Source organism: Denticeps clupeoides, chromosome 10, assembly GCF_900700375.1.
Source record: "Denticeps clupeoides chromosome 10, fDenClu1.1, whole genome shotgun sequence".
NCBI classification, from domain to species: Eukaryota; Metazoa; Chordata; class Actinopteri; order Clupeiformes; family Denticipitidae; genus Denticeps; species Denticeps clupeoides.
Genome location: NC_041716.1, coordinates 10,226,840 through 10,253,248, shown reverse-complemented (window position 1 = coordinate 10,253,248; position 26,409 = coordinate 10,226,840). Strand labels below are relative to the sequence as shown.

Below are 26,409 nucleotides of genomic sequence, written 5' to 3'. Positions count from 1 at the left end.
TCAGTTGCTGCGATGTATTTATTCAAAACGTATTCTTTTCTAGTAATATCCACAGTTTCCACTGTAAAAAAATCATGAGAAGCCAGCAGCATCTCCTGTAAATGACTGTCCTTATTTACAGATGCACACATGCAGTACAACACACGTGAATTGCAGTAAATCACCACGTTTGCAATGTACATCCTTTTGAAAGCCTTTTACCTCATGACATCTCAGCACATACAAGAGGATTTTAAAAAAGGATCCACTGGCTGAATTTTGCAGGATGACATGATGTCATTTGTTTGAATCTCATCTATTTACATATTTCAGGTGAAATGGCTTCTCTGTTCTGTAATTACAGTTATTTTTGGGCATTTCAATTTTAGTTTTAGTCTAGTCTTTGCATCAAGCTGTCATTTTAATAAACTATTAGTCTTAGTCAATTCCAGACTGATTTTAGTCAAGTCAAGTTTATCTTATTATTATGCTACTCAGGGTCGGCCCAAACAAATTGGGCCTAGGCAAGATTTTAGGTGGCACCCCCTTGCATCGCAGTGAATTTTACTGCTAGTGTAGATATACTCACAAGAAACTGAATAGCTTTGTCTTAGAAATTGTATTATTTAAATAAACCAAATTTGAAATACAAAAGAACTTGATCTTGTTGACAAGACCATCCCCACGAGTTAGACTGAGGGCTCTCAAGTTTTGAAGACAGTTAACAGTGTCATTCCACTTAACCCCACAACCAATGCCTCAGGAATGGGGGTGTTTCATTAATAACTTTATTATTTGCATTGTTGTAATTAATTGCTCAGACTTGGTGCATGGCACAGAAAATTCAATAAAATTATTTGGCCTGTTTGGAGAGAGATGATTATAATGTCATTATATGTCAGTCATCCTGTGATAATGAAATGTGACCGAGAATACTTGTTCTGAACAGGTGTTTTCAGTGAACAGGCTGTAAAGGTTTAGGCTACAGACACTCATCAGTAAGAAACTGACGGAAATGATCTGGGCAAAATCCTCTAACAGCAGTCAAGTTGTCATTGTGTCAAACAAGTTGTGAATTTGTTGTAACATTGACAGAAGATAACTTGACTCTGTGCTTGAAGTGATGCGCCAATGCATGGGGTCAACGAAGGTTTTGTTACAATTGGCAGAATAACAAGAAGAATTCCAGGATGCCTTTTCAATGATGGTTGTGTCGCATTTTACCAAGAGACAGTTCTGTCATTTTCTGATTGGCTGTTTGGCTTTGTCAGACAAAATTTGTACCATAATTTTAATGTGTGTATGGTGGGGTAACATTAAATACCATCTTTTTATCCCATCATTTTATGATTGGGATAAAAAGTTGTTTCATTAGGACAACCAGGTAAAGATCTCTGTTGTCATCTTGCCATTTTAATGTGTAGTTGTCTCACGTGCCAACCACTGCACTATGTAATACATTGGTGTCAAACTTGCAATCATTTAATATAGCTCTATTATAATTATAATATGAGACGCTGATAACACACAAACAACAGATCCCACAATGCTGTGCTTCAGTGACCTTGCCAAACATGTGGTTGCAGCTACAGAAGACACAAAGAAAAAAAGCACATGGAGCATCACCTTCAGACTTACAGAAATAAATGGGCGAAAGAACACAGATTTTAGGTAGAGGCGCTGTTCTGCCCAAAGGTGTTTTTTTTTGTTTTTTTTTGTTTACAAAAGTTCTGTAGGTAAAAGTTGCATTATACACTTTAATGCACAGTCTATGATATGTTTTAATGAAGCAGATTTTCTGAGCAACGTCTGGAAATTGCGTGTGTATGACAATATACAATAAATCTGGCAACAGTGATGGAATAATGCAGAAATAACATAACTTTTCATCTCATCAAAAAAATGAAGAGACATTTTAGTTTTGTTACAAAATTGAAAGTGGGAGGAGAGTGGAAGCTGCTGCTAGTTCACTATGTGATTGAAGTAATTGGGAGGGGCCTGTCGGAATTAATAGTTTTTGGCATGTTTTTTTTTTTTTTGGTTTTTGGTTCCGCATTCGTAATTGCAAGGACATCCTAGTCACAATGGACAATCATCTCCATAAATAAAAAAGAAAAGACAATTCGACAACAATTCTATAACAACTATAACAATCCTATGAACATAGCAGAATGTTCTGCCTCATCCTGGCCTTAAGTGGTGCATTGTCGCTTTAAGGCAAACTCTAGTGCATGGGTTTCCTCTCCTGCAGACACTCGCAAAATGCAGAGCAAAGCTACAAGACATTCAAGGACAGTACAGGCTTTCAAGTTTTCATAGGAAGGAGGTTTTTTTTACAGAACAACTTTTAACCATTGCTCTGGGTGATGAGGGCAGAAAGAAACCCAGCCCCACTGGCAAGATCATTCAATAAAGAAGAGGTTCTCGGGCAAAGGCACATTTACATTACCACACTGGGGTAACGTAAATGACACGTTTTTCCACCTTCACAGTTCCATCACTCTATTTAATATTAAATCAGCACTATATGATTTAATCAGCACTTAATGACTCAAAAGAATCATTAAATTGGTTCATTGTTAATGAAGAACTGCAACACTAGGAACCACAATGTTATCACAGCATTATATTTACTTGTGTATCTATTTGAATCTGAATTAATGTTAAAATATTTAAATTACCTTATATATACACCACATCTAACTCATTAGATGGAGTGTATAAACACATGGACTGTATAACATGTGCCTTTTTTTTTTATTTTAGATTGTGGTGGTGCATATTCTAATGTGTGTGTAGACACGTGGCTGTGAAGGAACCCAGCATAATGTGATAAGTGAGACTAGACACCCCACAATTTTTTGGTTTCAGTGGTATCCTTGGCAACCATTAGACTCAAGTCTCATGCACTTTGTTCCTTTAACATCTGTAATTCTGCTGTAGCTGCTCATGCACTGGAGGTCTAAATGTAATGTGTGTAGGGTGAAAATGCAGAATGCAGTGTAACGCGAATGGGCTGTTATGCAGCAGGCAGGCGTGATTGGTACGTTTTCAATCATACCCCTCTTGCGCCAAAACACTATACCAGTAACGGTGCATCCCTACACAAGCACAGCAATGGCAGACAAAATGTGCTCCACAAACGCATGCACACAATTTTCCACACAACACACACACGAGTCATACACACAGACATTTAATGTTAAAGTGAATGGTCATTTGTTATTCGAAACATATGAAACAGCAAAAAAAAAAAAACGTACCAAAACATAACCACTAAATCCCATTTTTGGGCCCAGGGGAATTAGGAATGTGACAAGATGAAATAAATAACAGATCAGTACAACATTCAAATACAAAACATCAATGGGAGCAATATATATATTATATATATATATGCTTGACAACTGGGACAGTCCAAAATAAAATACCTCCTAAATAAATAGGTCAGCCAGCACAAATAACAATACATGCTATCAAATTAAATAGTGCAGAACATTTAGTACATGTTGACTTGTGCAAGAGACACCAGGGATTTTCTAGATGTCTCATCAAATTTATACCTCACCCAGCAAATGAACTTCACATAGTCAAGCATATCAGACAATGTCTTTCTTTCCCTTTTTAATGTTGTCTCCGCTTTGTTACTTTTAAAATAAATTTTAAATCATAGATAAGTTCACCTGCCATTCAGGAGAGCCTTAGGAGAGCGGGCTTGTGCAAACATGTCTGGCCAGTCTGAAAAGCTATGATGCCACTGTAAGGAGTTATGTAGATGGAATAATAACTCATGTAGCATAATGAGAACATACGCCACTGGATTCCTTCAAAAGGATCAGCATGCCCATGAAACTTTTTTACATAACTGATAACTGACCAGCAACTGATAAATGAGTCTGGTGAGGCAGTATGCATAGCCAAACGTTAACACATTCAAAGCACACGATGAGCGGATTTTGCTCTGTAGTGGTGCCATTTTCTTGCTCTACATGTGTACTTGTTCAAATACTTTGTTATATCCTCTGTTAAATAGCTACTAAACTTGTCTACATGTCTACTTGGAGAAACTGATTTGGCACAAATGAACATCCAATTAAAAACATTCTGCGCGCACACACACACACTGCCTAAAGTGCTCTGTGCACTTTTCCATAATAATTCTTTTTATATAAAAGTATTAAAAGAATGCTGTAAGCCCAGCCATAATGACTCTTCGGGCACTATTTTTTAACTGCTGCAAAGTACAGCGCTATGTGCTAAGCTCGGGGCTTGTTCAGCAGTGTGAGGCATCCGTAGGATTTGCAAAAAAATCGATAACCGCTTGTTATATCCGTGTCTTGTAGAAGAGATTGGTGTATAATTTAGTTTTGCCACCCAGAGAATGATATTCAGTGATGTTTTTCTATTCAAAGTTTAAAATGTGAGGAGCTCACACACACTGCTTCCTCACTCTGGATGACTTAAACATTAGCCTACAACCACCCTGGGTGACAATACGTCACTCAAACACTGTGTTTGTTTCTTGTTTTTCTTATTTATGCGAACCCTGAGGGGTCCAACAAGTCCAACGCTTAGCATCCAGACTATTCTGTGTTGCATTTAAGGTCAAAGGTCAATCATGTAGTTTAAGCGCATTCTGGCTTGCTTCACTGGATTACATTTAATGTCTTGTCCTTGACCTTCAGCTGACCTTTAACTTTCATTGGCCACAACATTATATGGCTCAGTAGCTCAAATGTACAGCTGTATGTTATATAAGTATTATACTCTTTTCAACTTGTATAGCTCGAATTAAGCGCTTCTAAAATGTGATATAATTTTTTCTGTTAGTAAATGTGTATTCACTCTGTGTGTCTATATCTGTGCATTGTTTGGTTTAACAGAGCTCTTTGACAATCACACCTAGTTTCCTTTCAATCAATGCATATTTTCTTTGGAACAAATTTTGTGCAAACGAGTAGCTGCTTTTTTGTTATTGTGAAAAACGTAATGGCAACTTTGATCATCTGTTTGCGACACTTGTTTTGGCCTCACTCGTCAATTTCTGTGGGACCCCTATAACTACATGAATTACAAGAATTACAAACCTAAACTGTTGCTTCACTAAATGACATGCAGGGTTGAGTGAAGGTGCAGAGGAGGATTGTGGGTGGAGCAGAACTGGTGCTGAAATGTGTATATATGGCTGTGTAAGCCAGAGCACAGTATTTGTAATAGGTCCTACCGAGTGCATTCTGGAGAACAATTCAGAACAAGGCTTTGGTCGGTGGGGGCATCAACATACACACACACACACACACCCTCATACAACACACAGTGGCTTGTAGCTGAGGGATGCTCAGTTGACATCATAATCTTGCATGTACATTGGCAATGATCTCTGGGGGAAGGTCTTTGATTGGCAGGTCTCCTGACTCTCCCACACTGTCTCCTGCACCTTGATCTGTACTTTCACAGCTACTTTGAGGAGATTCTGGAGGAGGTTGATACAAAATACTGGCCAGTAAAAAGAACACTGTACCCAGAACCTGAAAAGGTGAAATTCAAATGTTAGAAGCATTTTTTTAATGAAAAAAAAAAATATGGAATTTTATGAACCAGTCAGCCACCTTGTATATGATGCCTGCTGTGAGAGTGTAGTTACTCATGGCAGAGTTCTGGTAGAGGTAGCAGGAACCATGTTCCCCACACTGCTCCTGCCACAGCAGGCAAGATATGTCAATCACAGAGCCAAATGCGATTGGGCCAGGGATGCCACCTAGAAGCAGAGTGACAATTAGTGTTGGTATGAAAATCAAATCGGCAGATGACTTCAATATATATCAACATTTTTCAGATAGAAATAAAATGGTGAACTGTGACATTCATGCTCCCTTTGTCATCTGAATTATTCCAGCAACAGGATAATGGAATGAATATGTAGAAATTATAAGCACTTTTGTGAAAAATTCTGTGAAATAACTGATGGGAATTTATGATTATAGTGTTTATTATGAGATATGGTTATTGGAGCTATATAGCCCAGGACTTACTACTAGATGTTTAAGGAACATACCAAGAGTGCGCACCACAATCCACTGGATGCCAAGCCCAAAGGATCTCTGGCTGTCAGGTACGCACCTGCAAACACGAAATTCAGATGCATCATAATGACAAAACAAACCAAACACCATCAAGGTTGAATCTATACAAATGTGTATAGCGCTTAATTGTATATGACTGGTGCATGTTCTCACCTCAGGGTGGCAGTGAGCGCTGGAATACTGCAGAGGAACGTAAAGAAGATGACGATAAACAGGAAGGTGAGGAACAGCGGCATGTGGTAACAAGTAGAGGTGCACTTTCCAGCAATCGCGAGTCCCTCCTCGCCCCACGTCACGTTCCCCACCACACAGCTACAGCCGGTGAAGAGCTGCAGGAGGAATTTGCTACAGTTGCTCTATGTGAAGACTGATCAACAGTTTCTTTAAATGCAGCCCTGAATACAAATATTCCACAGATGTGCAATATTTGATAAAATTCCATATTTATAGAAGATCAAATGTAACAACTGTGCCTCATCTGTTTATTGCTTCCCATTTCTACTATTTGACAAATGCATTAGCATTATTCTGCTACATGTTTTTTTTTATCATTGTGATGTCTGTAGTGTATGCTCGTCCATTTTACATTATGCTTAAGCATATTTATTTTGCTATTTCTTTCTTTGAATATAGACTAAATTATTTGTACCCTGCATAAAATCTTTATGTTTCAATTACTTCATTAAATATTCTGATAATTTGTGTGAACAACAGATTTCCTGCAGTACCTGTTTGCTATTGTAACTGTGCGTCTGGTTCATGGTGCTGCAGCCTGCATGGCATGGGGAGTAGTACATCACTCCATCTGCCCCACACACCGGGTTATAGAGCTCCTTCACACAATGGCAGCCGGCGTTACAGCTCACCGTCAAATTGCCCTCCAACACGGAGCTGAGAAAGAGACAGTGAATGCATTTGAAAAATATTTTTTACTGCAGAATTAATGTCAGTCACCTGCCTACTGACCAACAGGCACCACAATAAACAAATTTTATTCTATCTAGGGCAGGGGTCAAAAACTCTGGTCCTGGTTGGCACCAGCCTTGCACTTTCTATTCTCCACCAAAAATGGCTCAATTCAAGACGTAGTTGAAAATGTAGTTTAAATGAGGGTAAACCAATGAATGTGGAGATTAACAGCAGTGTTACTTGTGTTATTGTTGACAAAATGACCATAAATTGCCATTACTGGTTGAAATACCATCTACAAATGGAAATGTAATATTAAAACATTGACATGCCCTAATGCCCCTGGATGACTGACACATTGACCTATCCACCATGCCCCCCCACCCCTTTTTTTATTTTTATTCTTTTTGACATCTTGTTTAGAGACTCTGATCTCAAACATGTCATCTTCAAAATCTGAATTTCAAAAAAAGTCAATTTGTAGCAGTCAAGTTGCACAAACCTTCTATTGTACGAGGGCCATAAAATTGGGTCATTTTTTGTGAGTGCAAGTTATTACTCTATCATTTCATGTAAATGAACTGTGGCACTGTCAGTACACACCTTTCATACTTCTCCCCTCTATAATACAAGTCCGGATATACTCTGTGGTGCTGGGTGTGGCCCTGCAGTGGTCCCGTGTGGTACGGTGCCGTGACTCCTGCCATAGGGATGTTGGGACAGTGGATGAGGAAGATGAAGATTGTCAGCAAACTGACCAGGGCGCAAAGCATACAGAAACGTATGATGCCACGACAGCGCAGATTCAGCTTCTTCACAATGTAACCACCCAGGAAGGTTCCACCTCCACCCGCAGGCACCACCATATAGCCTACAGAGAAGAAGTGTGAAGTGTGAAAACATTTTCCATACATATGTAATTACCTAAGAACAACCTTTGTTGTAAAAAAAAAAAAAAAAAAAAAAAAAAAAAAAACGTGATGAAATTTGGCCATGGTACGCACAGTAGGAACTGAAATAGCATTTTCCAGTGGACCTGTAGTGTATACATGTAGCCTGTGGGGGCAGTAGTCAACTACTTGTAATTGCCCTCAGACATACGCATCTTTAGCAGGGTTCTAGACTGTGACCAATCTGGTCGAAAAATAGAAAGAAATTTGGTTGCACATGCGACTTGCAACCTAATTTCTCAATGGTGCGACTTACAAAAAACGGTACCAGTTTTCTGTAAATTCAATGTGGTTCAGGCAACAAGCATGTATTAGGGCCATGTTGTATTCAAAACCAATCAGAGATTTAAAGAGCGGGACCTTCCTCCAGATATTCCTGTACTGACTCAGGCCTTTTTAAAAGGCCAAACCCGACATTATTGTGACAGCAGATGCAGACCAACATGACTGTACCAACATGCTTTAAGCGTTACGAGTCAGACTCTTTTTCATAATTGGCAGAAAGTAACCTCTGTTTCACCACCTCAGCTTCCATTTTAGCGCTGATCAAAACACATCACCTGACCGAGAATTTACTGCGCGAGCCCGAGTAAAATGATTAAACGATGAAAAAACTCAGTGCATCAATGAAACAGATTACATGCAGCGATAAATGTACTGGCCCAGTGTCGTCTCTCACCAACAGGCACCAAACAGATCATCAGGCTGAGATAATAATCAAGTTCAAGCCCTTAAAACACTTGCACTTTTCATTTAGATTTTCTTTTTATTTAATTTATCTTAAATTCAGCTCAGTGAAGCACATTTTCAGTAAATTACATTTCTTCTGCTTCAAATACAGAACTTTATGTTAACTAGATTCATATATCATATATTAAATATATTTAATCATTTACATTTATATGCACATCAATTAAAAAAGGAAAAAACTGAACCTGTAAAAATGTTATTAATAGTGGTGCTGTCGAAAATATGGGGCACTTTAGAAAAAAAGTTATGCGCAAAGAGTGCCAAGTTAGTCTAGGGCCCTGTTTAAGTGGTGTGTGTATATGTGTGTGTTTGTGTTCATACCAAACCAGGTAGCTGCCTCTGAGGCACTCAGGCTGAACTGAGACTCCAGGAACTTGGGTCCAAATGTAGACATTCCAGCAATCAGGGTGGCCTCAGTGGCACCAGCCAGACACAAGAAAATAAAGGTGGGATTCTTCAGCAGGAGGAGAACTGACCTTTTTCACACAAAAAAGAAAATTTTATTACTGAATGAAAATGAGGACAGCACTAAAAACCAAAACAAGTGTTCCTCCCCGTAGCAAACCTGGGCATGTCTTTAACCGTCTTCCCAAACTGGGGGTCACAGGCTGTGGTGTGACTCCCGTCCTTCAGCTGGTGGGCTTCTGATACACGCATAGCAACGTAACGCTGAGAGCCTGACAGACAGAGAAAAAGAGAGAGAGAGTGAAAGGGATGTAGTGGCAAGACTGTATGTCGTTCTAGATAAGGCCATACACTAAGTGCCATAAAGGTAAATGTAATGTAAAAAACCTGAAAAATCAAGAAACAAATTCAAGATCATACAACAGATTTTTTATTTTTAGACTAATACCCAGACTGATAGTTCTCTTATTTTGTAAGATGCATTGATGTTACCTGGCAGCTGCCTTGGATATCCCAGAATAGGAAGGGCTATGACCAAAGCTGCAGCTCCACCAGCCAAGAAACCGATCCACCATGCTCCAACCCAAAGTGGGTTCTCTGGGGTTAGGTCTGTCCTAGAGAGCAGAGGGAGGAACATAAAACCACTTACGTTCACTTCAGGACTGAAAGGGTATTCTGTTAGTGAACACTAGAGGGCACTGCTCTAACTTGAGAATATTGATTCACCCAGATCTCACCCTGGTTTGTAGCCAATCTACAAACCAGCTTCATTTCTGCTGCTCTGCTCCAAATCCCCTCACTCATTCCTCAGCACATAAGCAGTCAGGGTCATCTGTCTCACTCTGAGGACCCCAGGCAGAAGGGACCTACGCTAAACCAAACTAGGCCTGGACCCAGGGCTTGCTATTTGAAAGATAATAGACCAATAGACCAAATAATCACATGCCTGAAAAAGTTAATTGACTTGTGTGACCCACAAAATCAGCAATCAGGGTGGCCTTGTATGATTTTATACCACATGTAGTGGTTTTGCAGTGTATTACATACATTATCAAGTATATTTTTCTACATATTTTGTGATTGTGTTAGTTTATACAGTTAACTGCTGCCTCACTATCTGAATTTGGCAAGCTAATATCTATGGAAATATTCAATCTAATTAACTATTATATAATGTAATGATCAGTTTGAATCTGTCCACAGTAGTCTGTTTGTCTCTGATATCACAGTCTGCGCTATGCCTTTGATGACCCGTGACACTTGAACTAGACCAGAGAAGGCAGGAAGTGGGAGAAGAACTTACGCTTGGCCAATCTCAGTGTAGATGTTGAGGAAGAATCCTCCCAGCAGGTATCCGGCTGCTGGGCCAACAATGGCAGCAGTGTAAAAGATTCCTGAGAACCCAAGCAGAGAGGAGGCATGTTAATCTATTTGTGTGCCCTTCCCTGTTGACCCTCCACAGGGGACCAAATAAGCCCCTTTGTTTCCTCCCGGCTGTTATTCCTGCTGTTGTGCTGTTTAGAAATATATTTTTTATGTGAGTGAGACCAGGCATTGCTCTGCAGTAAGGGTCAGCAGGGTTGCAGTTGGTCTTGATTACCTTTGGAATGGGGACGGACGATGGGGAGGGGTGTTTTTATTGATGTCTGATTGGAACCATGGTCCTCGCTGATAAAGGAAAATAGATGGATGGTAGCTTTAAGGAGGTATGAGTGGGTTAGAGAGGCTTGGAAAACTACAGACCAGGGTATCAATCTAAGCCTGTCCTGAGATAATTTTTTTTTATGGGACGTATTTGCAATCTACAGGGTGGGCCATTTATATGGATACACCTTAATAAAATGGGAATGGTTGGTGACATTGAACACATTTTATAAGTGGTCAGAAACTTGTAAATAACTCATAAAAGAATAAAGTTACGTTGAAACCATGCGCACCATTGTTTTTCTTGTGAAATGACAAATAAATTTGATGTGTCACATGACCCTGACCACTATTGTCACCACCTATCTTGAAAAGTTTGCCCCCTCACATATACTAATGTGCCACAAACAGGACGTTAATATCACCAACCATTCCCATTTTATTAAGGTGTATCCATATAAATGGCCCACCCTGTATATGAAATAATATTTATTATGAAAAAAGTTTATTGTGGTCCTGTTTTGCTAATTCTATATAAAAATGGCACCTCGTGGTTCGGGATTTGAACCGGTAACCCTAGGTGCTTCCTAACCCTCTGGTGCTCATTAGACAGTGAAAACCCATTCACATTTTGATGTGTAGTCATCAGGGAAAGCCTCAATATTCATTCTGAGAAATTCATTCAGAGAACGAGCCGTAACTGCGTCTAGTGGAATCCCACGGTTGGACAAGCAGTAGCTTCTGTGGTTAGTTCAGGAGCCTTTGCTGGTTAATGTGGGGGAAAGGGCTGTCCTGTCCCTTGGTTGCTCATTTATCTCACTCATTTTAACACTCCAGACGAATATTTCACAATATCCGCACTCTGATTCTTTTAAACATATATATTTTCCCTCATTCACCCTGTTTTACTCATCGTACAACCAAACAAGCAACTAATTTGACTGACAAACAAATTTCCCTCTTATTTAGACAGCATATACTGACCTATGTAGACTGGTGCATAGCTGGATTTAACATTTTCATCCAGGTAGGTGACCCCCAGTGTGTAAAGTGGTGTCGCTCCCACACCGTGCAAGAACTGGCCCAGCATGAAGACGTAGCGGTATGCCGACAACCCACTGGCCTCCATGTTCTGGCATGGCTCTGTTTGATTGGTTGAGCACAGGCCCGTGTGCTCCAGCAGGTTCACTTGGTAAGGAGGTGTGGTGAAGTGGGGCAGGGCAAAGACCAGTGACCCTAGAGCCATGATCAGTACCCCCCAGCCCAACCAGCGGGGCTTGTGGCCGGTTCCTCCAAAGTAGCTGACAAAGGCCAGGCACAGGCAGGCGGCGATGTCGTAGGAACTGGCAATCAGGCCGGCCTGGAGGACAGAACCTAATGTTAACGTTCACAATCGGGATTTTTTTTTTATGAATTTTGAGAAGACGCCCATATCCAGAGTGACATACAATCAGTAGTTACAGGGACAGTCCCCCTGGAGACACTCAGGGTTAAGTGTCTTGGTATTAAGTGTATTGGTATTAAGTGTATTATTGACATAGACATTAATAATGGTTGAGTTTTTGTTAACCGTGAGTTTGCGGCAACAAAGTTTTCCGCTTGAAGCACCGGTTCACGTTTCGAGTAACTCATCACTGACCTGGTAGCTGCGCAGGTCGAAGCGGCGCTCGATGGAGGTTATCACGGTGTTGATGAAGCCATTGATTATCATACCCTGCAGGAAGGAAGCTACGCAGAGAAAGAAGAGCACCCACCGAGGGGTGTTGAATGTCTGGATGGCACGTGGGGTCAGTGCCCCCCAGCCGCACAGCTGCTCTGAGTCTGCGGGGATGAATTGCATCCCATTGCTATTGCTGGCCAAATCGTTCCCCGCACTGGCTGTCCTGAAGCCCACCTGGGCCAACTCTCCAGATGGGCTGCTGAGGCTGGAAGCTGAGGGACTGTCCTCCCGAGATCCCACAGGGCAGGGGGTGTCCAGCCCAGGGCTGACTGGACCATCATGGAGGTCCAGGAGCTCCTGCTTGGAGCTGAAGGAGGTGTCAGTGTTTAGCAGGTTGGGCATGGCCCCTGAGAGGGGCACGTGGTGAAGGGGAAGTTGGGAGCTTTGTCACGGATCCTGTTAACTCCGGAGTACCATGGGGTTCTTTTCTCAGCAGAAATCCTGTGTTGTGGTCAATACGTGAAACTCAGTTTTGGTCGCAGACTAGAAAGCCTCAACCTGAAAAAGAGAAGTCATTAAAAAAGCTTATAATAAATATAGCATTACTATATTTACTATATGGTGGAACATTGTACATGATTAAAAAAAAAGGAAAACCACATTGTCCCTAAAACCAGCCGAGTGGTTCTTGACTATTGCCGGGATCCCCAGACCTCCCCAGTCAGGTGCAGCAACCAACCGATCGGTGGAATTAGTTTTGTTTGTCCGGGTCAGCTTGTTAGGATCTCATCCATTGCCAAGACTTTCTCTCCCAAGCACAGACATGGAAATGGTCATGAAACAGGGAAGATGATTGGGATAATACAAGATGAACATTCCTGTCCAAATATACAGCTCTTTGCCAGAGACATCCTCAGAAAGACAAATTAATTTCTTTTATTTAATTTAAGGGTATTGCAAGTGAAAGCAAAAGCACCTTGGGGAATTTTTTTTTGTCATTATTATTTCACCGCAGGTTAATTACTGCTCTCAGCAACAATATCTTTCATGCAGCACCTTCGGCACTTTCGGATTCTGCAGTTCTTAGACCACGCTACTATGCACGCGAATGAACAAATCAGATTACCGAAGATTACACCGTGATGTAAGATTACCTGTCATCATTTACCTGCTGTTCACCAAGCGCAACAGCGAGAGGAACTTCTTTTTTAGTTTATCAGATTGCCGAAGTACACACACCGATTGCATATGGTACATACATACATTGTAGTATTTACATTTTTTTATTAAAAAGATACCAACATTTGTATTAAAACACATTGTCTGCAACGGTTATTATTGTCGTTAAAGTTAACCACCCTACCTTCATGCTACCCCTCCATGTGTTCCAGAGTTCTGCTCAGATTCTGAGAGACAGTGAGCGAGTGAGCAGGAAACAAATGGACGTGCAGCGCGAAACTCCACTTTCCCGGCATTAGTAAGCCTCTTAAAGGCTCACGCCGAGACAGCATCACTTCCAATCCTACTGCATGGCCAACCAGGAGCTGAGGCTGCTGTAGCCATGGTTACCGCATCAGCCCACTCCCCACCTGACCACTCAGTGTCATAATCTTTCTGCTTCAAAGATGCACGCATACAAACACGCTCAGCTTGTGTGTTTGTGTGTGTGTCCAGAGCTAAAGGGAAGCCCTGGTTCAGCAGCTCTTGTAATCCTCCCGTTTAAGTGACTTTCTGGGCTATTACAGACGCTTCATTAGAGATCCCCTATTATGAGAGGTCCCCCTATTTTTGCTTTTATATCGATCTTAGTGTTCCCCTAATACTGTATCTGAAGTCTCTTTCAGAAGATCAGCCATGGTGCAGAATTACAGCCACACAATGAGATTTCCCCAGGACGCACCGTTTTGGTGTCTGTATCTTTAAATACTAATGAGGAGGAGAGAGGCGGGACGAGGAAGAGAGCGGCCTGTAGATGTGAGCAGGAAATGACATCATCAAACACCATTTACCAACTAAAATGTTTGGCACAACCAGGTTGTGTTGGCAGTTTCAAGAAAAAAATTTTCCCACTGGTTCTACAGCAAGATGGAACTAAAAAAAAAAAAAAAAAAAGGCTTTGCTCAGTGGCACTTTAGTGTCACTTTGGATTCGAACGGCAACCCTCTGAATACAGGGCTGCTTCCTTAACCGCTAGGCCACCACTGCTCCATAGTAATGCACACAAAGGAATCATCGGTCATATGTGTAGTTTAATCCAATAATTTCTATAATAATCACAGTAAAAGCATCCTGGCCCCATAGCGCACCAAAAAAAAGAATCATCACAGCTCCTCTGTAATACTGACTGCTGAACAAAACACTGTTTAGAAACAACTGCTGTCACATTATAGATGTAGAATTTTCATCGTTGTGAATGATAAATGGTTCTAGCTATGATTATGCACCTCTGTATTAACAACTCGACCTAGGACATTTCAGCACAGCCATTCATGAGCTGCCCTATACTATCGCACCCGCTACCATGTGTTATTGCCAGATCAACCCTTAAAAAATACAGTAGAAAAAAAACAGTGTCAGACACCAGCTAGATGTGCTTTGAGTCCATGAGAGGAAGAGGCAGGATGGTCAGTAGTATCAGTAAATAGCAGCAGCCACAGCAGATGCCCAGAAATCCAATTAAATCCAAATTAGCTCCTATTGAACAAATTGATGGATTGCCAAGTGCAGATTGTCTCCACCCTCTAGATATGCCCCATTAAGCAGTGGTGGACAATAACAAATTAAATTAAAACAAATTCATACTTTTTTAAATCATGTATCTCTAATAAAGTATTTCATATTGGAGAAATGTTACATATCAAATTACATAAAATATGCACATATTGTGGACATTGTGGGAAAAAAATGGTCAATTAGTGAAAGTGAAGTGATTGTGATACACTGCAGCACAGCACATGGTTACACAACGAGATGTGTCCTCTGCTTTTAACCCATCACCCTGAGTGAGCAGTGGGCAGCCATGACAGGCACCCGGGGAGCAGTGTGTGGGGACGGTGCTTTGCTCAGTGGCACCATGACAGATCAGGATTCGAACCGACAACCTGTTGATTACGAGGCCGCTTCCTTACCCAATAGGCCACCACTGCCCCAGATTTTGATTGCTTAAAAATGGAAAAATGCATCTGCAACATATAGTACCGTAAGTTACAGTAACATAAGTTTGGACACCTTCTCATTCAATGTGTTTTCTTTATTTTCATGACCATTTACATGGTAGATTCTCACTGAAGGCATCAAAACTATGAATGAACACATGTATGAGAAAAACACATTGAATGAGAAGGTGTGGCCTGTACTGTAAATATGCATTAACTAGCAATAGCAGTCATTTAAATAAGTTTTAATATATCAAAATCTAAATTTTTTCCAATATACAAATCATAAAGAGACCGTAGGCGATTCATGCAGCTTTTCCTTGCAGTCGACAAGTGACTACATACAGGAAATGGACCTCCCTGACAACATCAGTTTCTTTCAGTTAACTCTTTATTTCTGTACAAACTTTAAAGCAACATCTGAAATTGGTTGGTACTAGTAGTATATTTTTCCTTTTGATTACATTTTATAGGCAAATACTTGTGTACCTGTTCACACGGGGAAGTTTAAAGGTAGATAACACTAGTTTAACATGGTTAGTGTATTTTGCCCATCATTGTCATTGAGGTAAATGAATGGTTCAGTTGAGTTGAGGGTTTTCATTCTTGCCTGTGTGAGTTGTGCTCAGAGGCGGGCTCAAAAACTATTTCAACTATTGTTACACAATTCTTTTTTTTTATCTTCCATCAGAGGAAACCTAGATCAATAAAAGGGTATTTATTTCAACTTGATAACAGAAAAAATGTTTGCTCAGTCTAGGGGTCATTCCTGAGCAACCCTAAATAAAAGAAAATTATATATACATATCTTTGATGTTAGGCAGGTGAGCATTGTGAAACAGCAGAACACATACGCTTTGAACTGTTGGAAAGGAAGTGGTGATCAAAGACTGGTTCTTGCGGATTTCCCTCCACCAGTCAGGGAAAGTTTTAGCAAAACACACAAAGGCTTGAGCCACATAAGATATGGGCCTGGTGAACTTCATTAACGTGATCGTGAATACGTTTTTATTCCAATAGGGCTCTAACAATACGCAAAGTAGCACAATCAGTGTTTTCAGATACATGATAGTGGACTGAATGGAAATCCCCACAAAAATCCCAAAAGCACACACAATACTGTCCAGTCTAAGTTCACAGGTTCTAAGGCACAGGAAATGAAGACCAGGGAAATGCAGTGACAAAAGATGAAACCGAAACTATACAATGTTTTCTATTGAAAGTGAAGTGATTGTCATTATTATACACTGCAGCACAGCACATGGTTATACAATGAAACATGTCCTCTCCTTTTAACAATCACCCTTGGTGAGCAGTGGGCAGCCATGAAAGGCACCCGGGGAGCAGTGTGTGGGGACGGTGCTTTGCTCAGTGGCACCTCAGTGGCACCTTGGCGGAACAGGATTCGAACTGGCAACACTAGCAGTGTTTTGAAAAAAGTCTCTGTTTTTCTGTTCATGGGTTTCACTTGCCACCTGCTTCCCCCTGTTACCTGGAGTGCGTCTCTACACTTCATTTCCCCAGAGAGAGCCTGTGTGTCTTGTGCTGCAATTGTAAGCTATGATTCATCAGTCCCCAGTTGCATGTTCTTCTTATCATCTGTGGTGTGTGTTATCACCTGGTTCACAGATCCTTATCTGTGAAGCAACAGAACAACAGAACACAAGGCAATGGTTGCCTTTACTAGAAATGTGTTATTGGGTCACGAACAAAATAGTTATGAACACAGAATAATTCCTCACCTTCCAGGAATGGCCCGGTGCAGTACTTGTGCATTGGGTGGTAGTAGACAGGTAAGACACTTTTACCTATGAACCTAACTACTGACTTGCTCTGGTTAAGGACATCTCTGCCAAACGCAAAGTCCAATATATCGAGAATGGAACCACAGGTACACCCAGACACATACCAGGGTCTGTGGTTCACTTGCATTGTTGCACGCACCATCAATTCTTAAGATTAGGGTGTTCATATAGGTATTTCTTAAGAGGTGCTTCTAAGCAATGTCAATACTGATTTGAGCCATTCTGCAAGGCACCCTATGAAAGCAGGTTAAAAACCACAGATACTGGTGACTGGTGAAAACGAGTGTATTCGGTGGTTCCACTATTAAAACACCCTGTTACTCATGTTTTAGTGCATTAGTATCAAATGTGAACATGTGCAACATGTGCATCTTTTCATGCCACATACTGTCATTATGTGATGGGCAGTGTTGGCGTAGTGGTAATCTGCTATTCATGGGTACACAATGAGTTTTGCTGGTTTTATAAGACAGTCATTTCTGACAGTGACTAAGAAGACTATCACAAACACATCATTTTATTTAATAGATCTAACAATGTCACTGAACGGCACAAACTGGAAAGTACCAAAATACACTTGTACTCAACGAGTAACCGTAAACAAGTAAATAGGTACCCAAATGATTAAGGTAGAGGCTTTGGACCTTTGGACTACATTTTAAAAATTATTAATTTTAAAAGTTATTCATCATTCTGTTATATATTTACAGGAACAACTGCAACGAGAGTGTTCTTCAGCCATTAAGTCAGCCTTATTTGTCATTTTTGTCAAGGGGTGGGTGCATTATGGAGCATGCAGTCATATGCAGTGGTTGGAACCTAGCAGAAGAAAATGGCAGCAGAGAGCACTATGGGAAGAAGGCAATCTGGTGGATGAGGTGTGAAACCTTGAGTTCTCCTTTCATTGTTCAGCAAGGTTCTGAGGAACCAGCTGTTGGTCACAAAATATTAATCCAATAGCAAGTTCTGTCTCATCTGCAAACCCTGCATATCATAGGTGTTCCAGACATCAGAAACTATATCTGGCATGATTGATCCCCGTGTATTGCTATGGTCCACTTGCCCTTGTCCAGCGGTTATGTCACTTCGCTGGGGCGCAGGAGGCCGGGCTTCTCACCTTGGCTGCCCAACCTTTATTTTTTGGTGCAGTGGTGGCCTAGTGTAAGGAAGTGGACCCGTAAACGGAAGGTGCCGGATCGAATCCCGTACTGGAAAGGTACCACTGAGGTGGCTCTGAGCAAAGCACCGTCCCCACACACTGCTTCCCCGGGCGCCTGTCATGGCTACCCACTGCTCACCAAGGGTGATTGTTAAAAGCAGAGGACACATTTCACTGTGTGCACTTTGTCCGGTGTTGTGGAGTGTCACACCAACTTAAGTCCCGGCCATGAAAAAGCATATGGTGCGTCAGCATAGCATCCCCACACCTACATCAACATCTATTCTGATGGCATACAACAATATCTTCCTATCCATTGTTATTTAGTCCAGGCCAGAAGATAATCACATGACAAAACTTGTGTTGTCAAGTGTGTGATTCTGTTTTACATGGAACTGTACTTCCTCATCCTACATCAAAAACGGGAACACCGTTTCTGCACTCAACAGTGTTAACAGTCAATTGAGGCTTATTATGTACCAGACATACGTGTGTCTTTTTTTTTTTATTTGTCAGCTGAACGTGTGACATGGCTTAATGTTGCAAGCTTTAAAAAAGCAGAGTGGCAGTAAGTAGAACAGTATACTTGCACAAACTCAGGAAACCACAACTCTGCTCACCTCCTGCTGAAGCTTCGTCATGCAAAGGGCTGATGGAATATGGAACACAGCTTCAACTGAAACCCAGCTCCGAGGCTCGCCCATCACTTTGTGCAGCAGCAGCCACAGAAAGCTGCAGCCTCGGTACCGATGCACCAGGGCTATGCAAATATTTTTTCTGGTGTATGTGGATGAATGCAAATTGAATGGTGATTTGTAATTCAAAAACAGGTGTATTATACCTCGTAAGTCACATGTTGACTTCAATAGTTTGACACATTCAGCTGGTGTACAGTTTACATCAGCAAACTTTGGTCCATACTGCACAGTTAATTCATAACTCGAAAGGGGAAAATGCACATATGTTTCACTTACATCTCCAGAAAATCTACATATTATAATAATAATAATAATATTTGACCGCAAAGGTCACTCCACCACCAACAGAACAATGTACTGGGGTGGTAGTAGCCTAGTGGGTAACACACTCACCTATGAACCAGGAGAACCCGGTTCAAATCCCACTTACTACCATTGTGTCCCTGAGCAAGTCACTTAACCCTAAGTTGCTCCAGGGGGGGGACTGTCCCTGTAATACTGATTGTAAGTCGCTCTGGATAAGTGCGTCTGATAAATGCCATAAATGTAAATGTAAATGCATTGGAGATTTTTGTGAGAAGTGTATAGAAACTGGTGCAATGTTAATGGCAAACTTTAACTCCCAAAAAGATAAAATTAAAAAAAGGTCCAATGTCAAAAATTCAAACTTCATAACAAGAAAGAAAAAATTAAGTACAGTTTGTATTTAGGGAGTATATGAAGTGTTCTGTGTAAAAAAACTATACCCTCCAGTGAGACCCTCCCCCTACATCAACAGGAAATGCATCCACTCAAACGATTGGCTGATTTATTGGGTCATTTCTTCCATTTGGTTTCATATGCAAGGACCTATACTTTTTTCCGTTGGAGCTAAACAAAGAAATTTCCACCCTCTATTGCATGCGGAGCATTTACAGAACAGCAGCAGAACTGAACTGTTCCTTGTTTAGGGTGAGAATAAAAGTATAGTGCAACCCGTTCTTTACGCCCAAATGTAAAATAAGAGGAAAAAATGTGTCTGGGGTCAGTGCATGAATCAGACCTTTCAACCCAGACACACACACACACACACACACACACACACACACACACACACACACACACACACACACACACAAACACACTCAACCGTGAGCTGATGAGAAGTGGAAAACAACCACTGGTGTCACAATTCTCAAGGGGTTCAAATGAGGACACTCGTTTAAGAGCATACTATATGACCCTGATATTGACAATATTGACATATTAAAAAAACGTTTTATCCTTATAGTACAATATTTTGTTTCATAAATCAACCAACATCACTGAATTATTTACAGTTTCAAATAACTAACGCTCCCTAAATAGTTGAACAATTACAGATTTTGGATGTCTTAAGGAAGTCTGCAGCACTTGGACTGGGCAATTTGCAGCCAATCGACAAGCTTGATGACGACACCATCACGACTTCACCAGACAAGGCTTACTAAAAATCCACGATACAAGGACAATACATGGTACAGAGGGGTGGACTCGGGAATACAATGACTGGGCAGCAGCACAGCGGAAACAAGGGACAACACACAGACGCACAATACAATCTCCGTTCTGGAGCACGGGAACGTACAGGCCAAAAGTTTGGACTCACCTTCTCATTCAATGTGTTTTCTTTATTTTCATGACCATCATCTATTCAGCAAATATTACACACCGTTTCACAAAACGGCTGCCAAATTCCTATCAAACTTTTACAAATTTGTGTATTTCCTGCACACTAAGTCCAAACTAATGGACTACTACATTTACATTTACAGCATTTACCAGATGCTGTTATCCAGAGCGACTTTCAATCAGTAGTTACAGGGACAGTCCCCCCCTGGAGCAACTTAGGGTTAAGTAGGGTTAAGAACCCGGGTCTTCTGGTTCATAGGCAAGTGTGTTACCCACTAGGCTACTACCACCCTACTAAATATATAATAGTGACCAGATTAGAGATGTTTAGATGCTAAAGACTACGTAGTTTGCTGTAATTTAAAAATAGTTTTTACTGTATCAGATTGCCTCAGAAGTAACAGTAAACTACCCGTACCTCAGTGCGTATGTGGTGTTAAATACAAATCACCAACTCAAAAAAAACGTCCCCACGGTCTTCCTGTTAAATCAAGTATATCAACTAGGGTTGCAACAACGAATCGATTAAATCGATAAAAATCGATTACTTAAAGAGTTGGCAATGAATTTCCTAATCGATTCGTTATGTCGCGCGACGTGGAGACGTTTGATTATTTAAAAAAAACTTTATTTGAGCGTGGAGCGGAGTGAACACACTCGGTCTCTTTCGCACACAGACGCTAGCAGAGTTTGGCGCCTCATAGACAGCGCGGAGTATAAATAAAAAAAAACGAGCAGAGGTAGAGGACAGATACATGGCGGAGGCAGAGAAATCTGTGCGAAAATATGCAAAAGCGACATGGCACGGCACGGGAGCACCACGGCAATGATCCAGCACCTGAAACGGGTGTTTGATGAGGAGGAAGGGAGTTCAGCAGCAAGGTAAGTCGCTACAGAATCCTACTTTTGTTCCGTTTTGAAGTGAGGATCGTAATGTCCCTGGTGCTGGTGTTTAACTCGCCGCTGAGGAGAACTAGACGGGGACTTACAGCGCCACCTACAGGTGTGGAGGGGGATGAAACAGCGTTCGGACTGTTCTCTGCATCTCCGCGTGGACGATGGAGGGTGGTAGTAGCCTAGTGGGTAACACACTCGCCTATTGCGTCCCTGAGCAAGACACTTGCTCCAGGGGGACTGTCCCTGTAACTACTGATTGTCGCTCTGGATAAGGGCGTCTGATAAATGCTGTAAATGTTTACCCATCATCCAGCTTTACTAGCATGACAAGTTAGCGTTAGCGCGTTAATAACAGTAGTAAAGCAGGGGTGCTATAGTTACTTTGCATTAAAAGACTAAAGACATGTTTTTATTCACTAGCCTTCTTTGGACCATTCATTTTTCAATCTGTTGTCGTGTATAGCTACACTGCAAAAAAAGCTTTTCTTACCTAGTAATTTTGTCTCGTTTCCAGTCCAAATATCTAAAAAATCTTAAATCAAGATGACTTGATTTTTTTTCCAGAAAACAAGATAATTTCTTATGCTATTTCATGTGTCTAGTAAATGTATCTTGATTTAAGATTTTTTAGAGATTTGGACTGAAATCAGGACAAAACTACTAAGTTAGAAAAGCATTTATTGCAGTGTGTGTGTGTCAGTGTGAGAGTTTGTGAGTGTGTGCGTCTGCAAGTGTGTGCATCTGCAGTGTAGTGTAGAGAACAAGTTCTGACATTCAAACAAATCCTGCTAAATTTTCTGATTTGTATTGTTCTTTATTTTTTTATAAATTATTTATCGTTCTGGCAGCTCAGGTGGCACTTTATTTAAAGTCTATATTTGGCAGATGTAAAGCATGCATGTGTATGTTTTTTGTGTTAGTCCATTTTTATTTTATTTTATTATTATTATAATAGCTCAAGGAGCAACATGTTTGTGCACGTTCTAAAGATTTTGGTTCTGTTTTTGAATAAATGGTTGGAAATGAATGCTTTTCTTGTTTTTTGTTTTTTATCCGATTCTACGATTAATAAAAAAAAATTGACAGATTAATCGATTCTTAAAATAATCGTTAGTTGCAGCCCTAATATCAACACAAAACCAATACGTGTCAGACGATAAACAGGCTGGAAATGTGATAAAATGTTGTGTTGATAGACCTGCTTTCATCTCTGGGCCTGCCTCACACACACACACACACACACACACACACAAACCTAAATGCAGGGCTTCCACACTGGGGCATTCCTTACGGCAATCCCTGTCTGACGGGCACATGACAATGAGCAGAGTGCAGATGCCAGGACCAACTGACCCGCCGTCTACTAGACAAAGGAGGAGCGGAGCGCTTATTTCAGTCCTCATCTGTGATGGGGGGAAAAAAGGCAGATTCAGCGTCCCTCCAGCTCCCGCGCAGACGCTCAGGCGGAGGCGAAGGACCCAAGTTCAAAACCCAAACCATACCGTTTTTTAAAAGCACTTTAACACAAAAAAGGAGCTGACGAAAGTGCTGTACATAAAAATAAAAAATAAGATAATTTACCCAGGAACAGGGCAGACAAAAAAAGTTCATTAAAAATAAAGAATAATGAAAACAGAATAAAATAAGAGAAACATGCAGCAATTTGAATTAAACAAGGGGTTGAATAAAACAGAATATTTAAGACAACATATTAAAAGATTTAAGAAAGGACTACCTAAGAAACCACATAAAACGCTGCATAAGAACACTGTATAATAACCACGTCACACTGGGTTAGAAGCCAGGGTGTAAAAGTGAGTTTTTAAACGAGATTTAAACGCAGTGATTGACGGAGCCTGTCTGATACTGATTGGAAGGTAATTCCATAGATGTGTAGTTGCATTTTGTACAAATTGTACGCAAGCTAGAGATGTATGGCTGATCCCAAAAAGCATGAATTACAGACGTCAAGGTGGGATGTAATGAAAGTGTGAATCACTGTTTCCAGATTTCGTTTGAAAAGGACTAGCTTGAGTTTGGTCAGGCGCCTCAGCTGAAAAAAAGCACGATTTTACAATATTGTTAACCTGTGCATCCATTTTCAGAGTTCAGTCCATTTTAACACCTAGGTTTGTAATCAATGATTTTTCACAAGGGGTTAGGGAAGCGAGGTCAACACAGGGGTCACCACTGGCAAGAAGGATACATTCTGTTTTAGTTTAGTTTGAGGAAATTTAAGGCCATCCACCTCTTGACATCAGTCAGACACTTGAGGAGAGGTTGGATAGAGCACCACTTGTTACACTTAAGGGGAAAGTATACTTGACAGTCCTCTGCATAGAAATGAACAGAAACATCAAGTTTTTCAAAAAATCTCCAAGTACAATGATGTAAGTACAATGAGAATAAAAGAGGACCCAGAACGGAGCCCTGTGGTACCCCCCACGGAAGCGCCGTTGAAGATGAGAAGGAGTCATTAATAGAGGCTTCTATCCCACAGATATGATTTGAACCATTTGAGGGCTGGACCCCTAATACCCACCCAAACTCCTCCTAGCAGCTTTATTGGAGCAGTGCTCCAGTTTGAGTACACTACCAATTAAGTCAGACAGCGAGGACTGTTTTCAACAGTCCTGAAGACTTATCGTTCACTCACTCAGCATCTCATGAAGCAGCATTTGTTGATGACAAAAGCAGCAGTGAAGATAAAAAAAAAACTTCATTTTTCCCTGCTATGCAAAAATACTAAACATATTCATTGCATTAGATTCTTCAAAATGCCCTCAGTCTCAGTCTCCATAACCTCCACAGATTAGGTGCATCCAAACTACACAATTATTGGCAAATTAGCAACATGTATCATAACCCAGCTATGAAAGCAGCCTACTCTACCACACTACATGGTGTGATTAATTTGGTTTAATCATTTATAAATCTCGTTGAAAACTACCTCAGTGGACCTAAGTGCTGTACAGGCAGAAATTGTGACACGATAAGTTAAAAAGGACAGAACAATAAAATCTATGAAACCAGTTGACAGAAATCAGTATACAGTTCACGGAACAAATGATGTTAATGCGATCCGGCGTTTACAGCCACCAAGTGATCAGCATTAATCCACGAATGAAGTCAAAGCAAAGAACGTATTCCTGGTACATCTCCACAATTAAGAACAACGGAGTGTTGCACAGTGTTCACACACTTTTGCAGTGTTGATTTTTGAAGCTTTCTGATTGGTCAGAGTGGCTTTAACCGCTGGCCTGCCCTCCGAGAAGCCAGGGTCAGACGCAGGTGAGAACACGTCCTGGGCCTGAAGCCAAAGCCACGAGTGGCAAACCTGTAAAAGCTGACGAGGGTACTGATAGGGCATGCGCGGCAAGGCCCAGCAACCCAGGAGTCCTTCTCTGGTGAACAATGAGGTTCTCGTCCCCAACAGATGCTCTGGACCTCACCCGCCAAATGCAGAACAAATGCAGCTCATGGGGGGAACAATAAAGTGACACACCCCGCACGCAGAACCAGTACAGCCAGAATGAATAAGCGTAAAAGTTGCCATGTTCTTACAAATTGTACAGACGATGTTACAGTAGAGGGGTTATTGAAATGATGAAATTGCGTGGTCACGTGACACGCGCCGCAGACAAAGCGCGTCTTAGGCGGTTACGCGTCTTATTACGGTTTACGCGTTTAGACATCGGCCACCATCCTCTCCGAACATTTACATTTACATTTACATTTACGGCATTTGGCAGACGCCCTTATCCAGAGCGACTTACAACGTGCTTTCAAGTTAGCCGAACCCCCCCCCAGCCGCGACAAAGACGGGGACGCAGGGCGCAGAGGGACAAGGACGGGGACGCAGGGCCAGGCCGGGCGCACAGAGATGCCGAGCCCGCGCCCGACGCTCTCCTCCCCTCCAAAAAAAAAAAAAAAAAAATGCGACCGATGCTGCGCAGCATCACGCACGCCGCCATCACCCCCCCCGCCCCGAAATAGCGGCGCCGGGAGGGCTACTCACACGCCGCCGACGTCCTCGTGGGTCGCGCAGCAGCCATCGCGCCACGTGCCGTCCGCGCACCGGGACGAAGCAGCCGTCTGGCGGACGCGGGAGACGCAGCCGCCGCCGAGACCAATGAGACGACGACGCCCCCTCCGTGGCGCTATGGCAGCGCAGCCAATGGCCGCCGAGCGGAATCTATCAAGCCCCGGTAATTCACGAGGACAAGTGAATATTTCTATCCATTTATTATTATTATTATTATTATTATTTAATTTGATCTTTTTTAAGTTGGCCAGATGCAGGAAATTCATTTGATTCTAGCCCATGATGCACAGCTATAGTTTCACGTGCAAATCATGGGCGCGCATACAAATATTGAACATATTCAGTGACCAATATCATGCGCACAGTCCCCAGGACTCCAGAGCTGGCGGTGTCCTGTGTGGAAATGTCCATGCTGGCAAGTCATCATATACACATCAAATACATACACATATTTGTACCTGTTGGCGCGCCAAAATGCTATAAAAGCAATGATGTACAGCAAAGCAGCAAAGTGTGCATAAAATGCCAGGATTGTGACGTAAAGGCTATAATGTTACATAAAACATTGCCCATCCAAGTAAAAAAAAAAATATTTTTGGGGGGCTGGGTGGGGTAGAAAA

General features: G+C 41.5%; 1 protein-coding gene across 5 annotated transcripts; it reads right to left on the bottom strand.

Annotated features, from left to right (window-relative positions):
- On the bottom strand, positions 1-25,879 carry slco4a1 (solute carrier organic anion transporter family, member 4A1). 5 transcript variants are annotated; one of them, XM_028994730.1, is made up of 14 exons: positions 19,591-19,605; positions 19,120-19,276; positions 12,360-12,938; positions 11,705-12,080; positions 10,380-10,470; positions 9,569-9,690; positions 9,237-9,348; positions 8,993-9,147; positions 7,575-7,842; positions 6,791-6,953; positions 6,216-6,391; positions 6,035-6,099; positions 5,589-5,737; positions 1-5,507 (listed from the first exon to the last, which is right to left on the bottom strand). In XM_028994730.1, the coding sequence occupies exons 3-14, from the start codon at positions 12,780-12,782 to the stop codon at positions 5,328-5,330; spliced, it is 2,280 nt and encodes a 759-aa protein (XP_028850563.1). In that variant the 5' UTR covers positions 12,783-12,938; positions 19,120-19,276; positions 19,591-19,605; the 3' UTR covers positions 1-5,327. The 5 variants fall into 5 exon arrangements, with proteins under 5 accessions (XP_028850563.1, XP_028850562.1, XP_028850564.1 ...); XM_028994729.1 differs by lacking the exons at positions 19,120-19,276; positions 19,591-19,605 and adding an exon at positions 25,763-25,879; XM_028994731.1 differs by lacking the exons at positions 19,120-19,276; positions 19,591-19,605 and adding an exon at positions 20,825-20,876.
- Between the last annotated feature and the right edge of the window lie 530 nt (positions 25,880-26,409).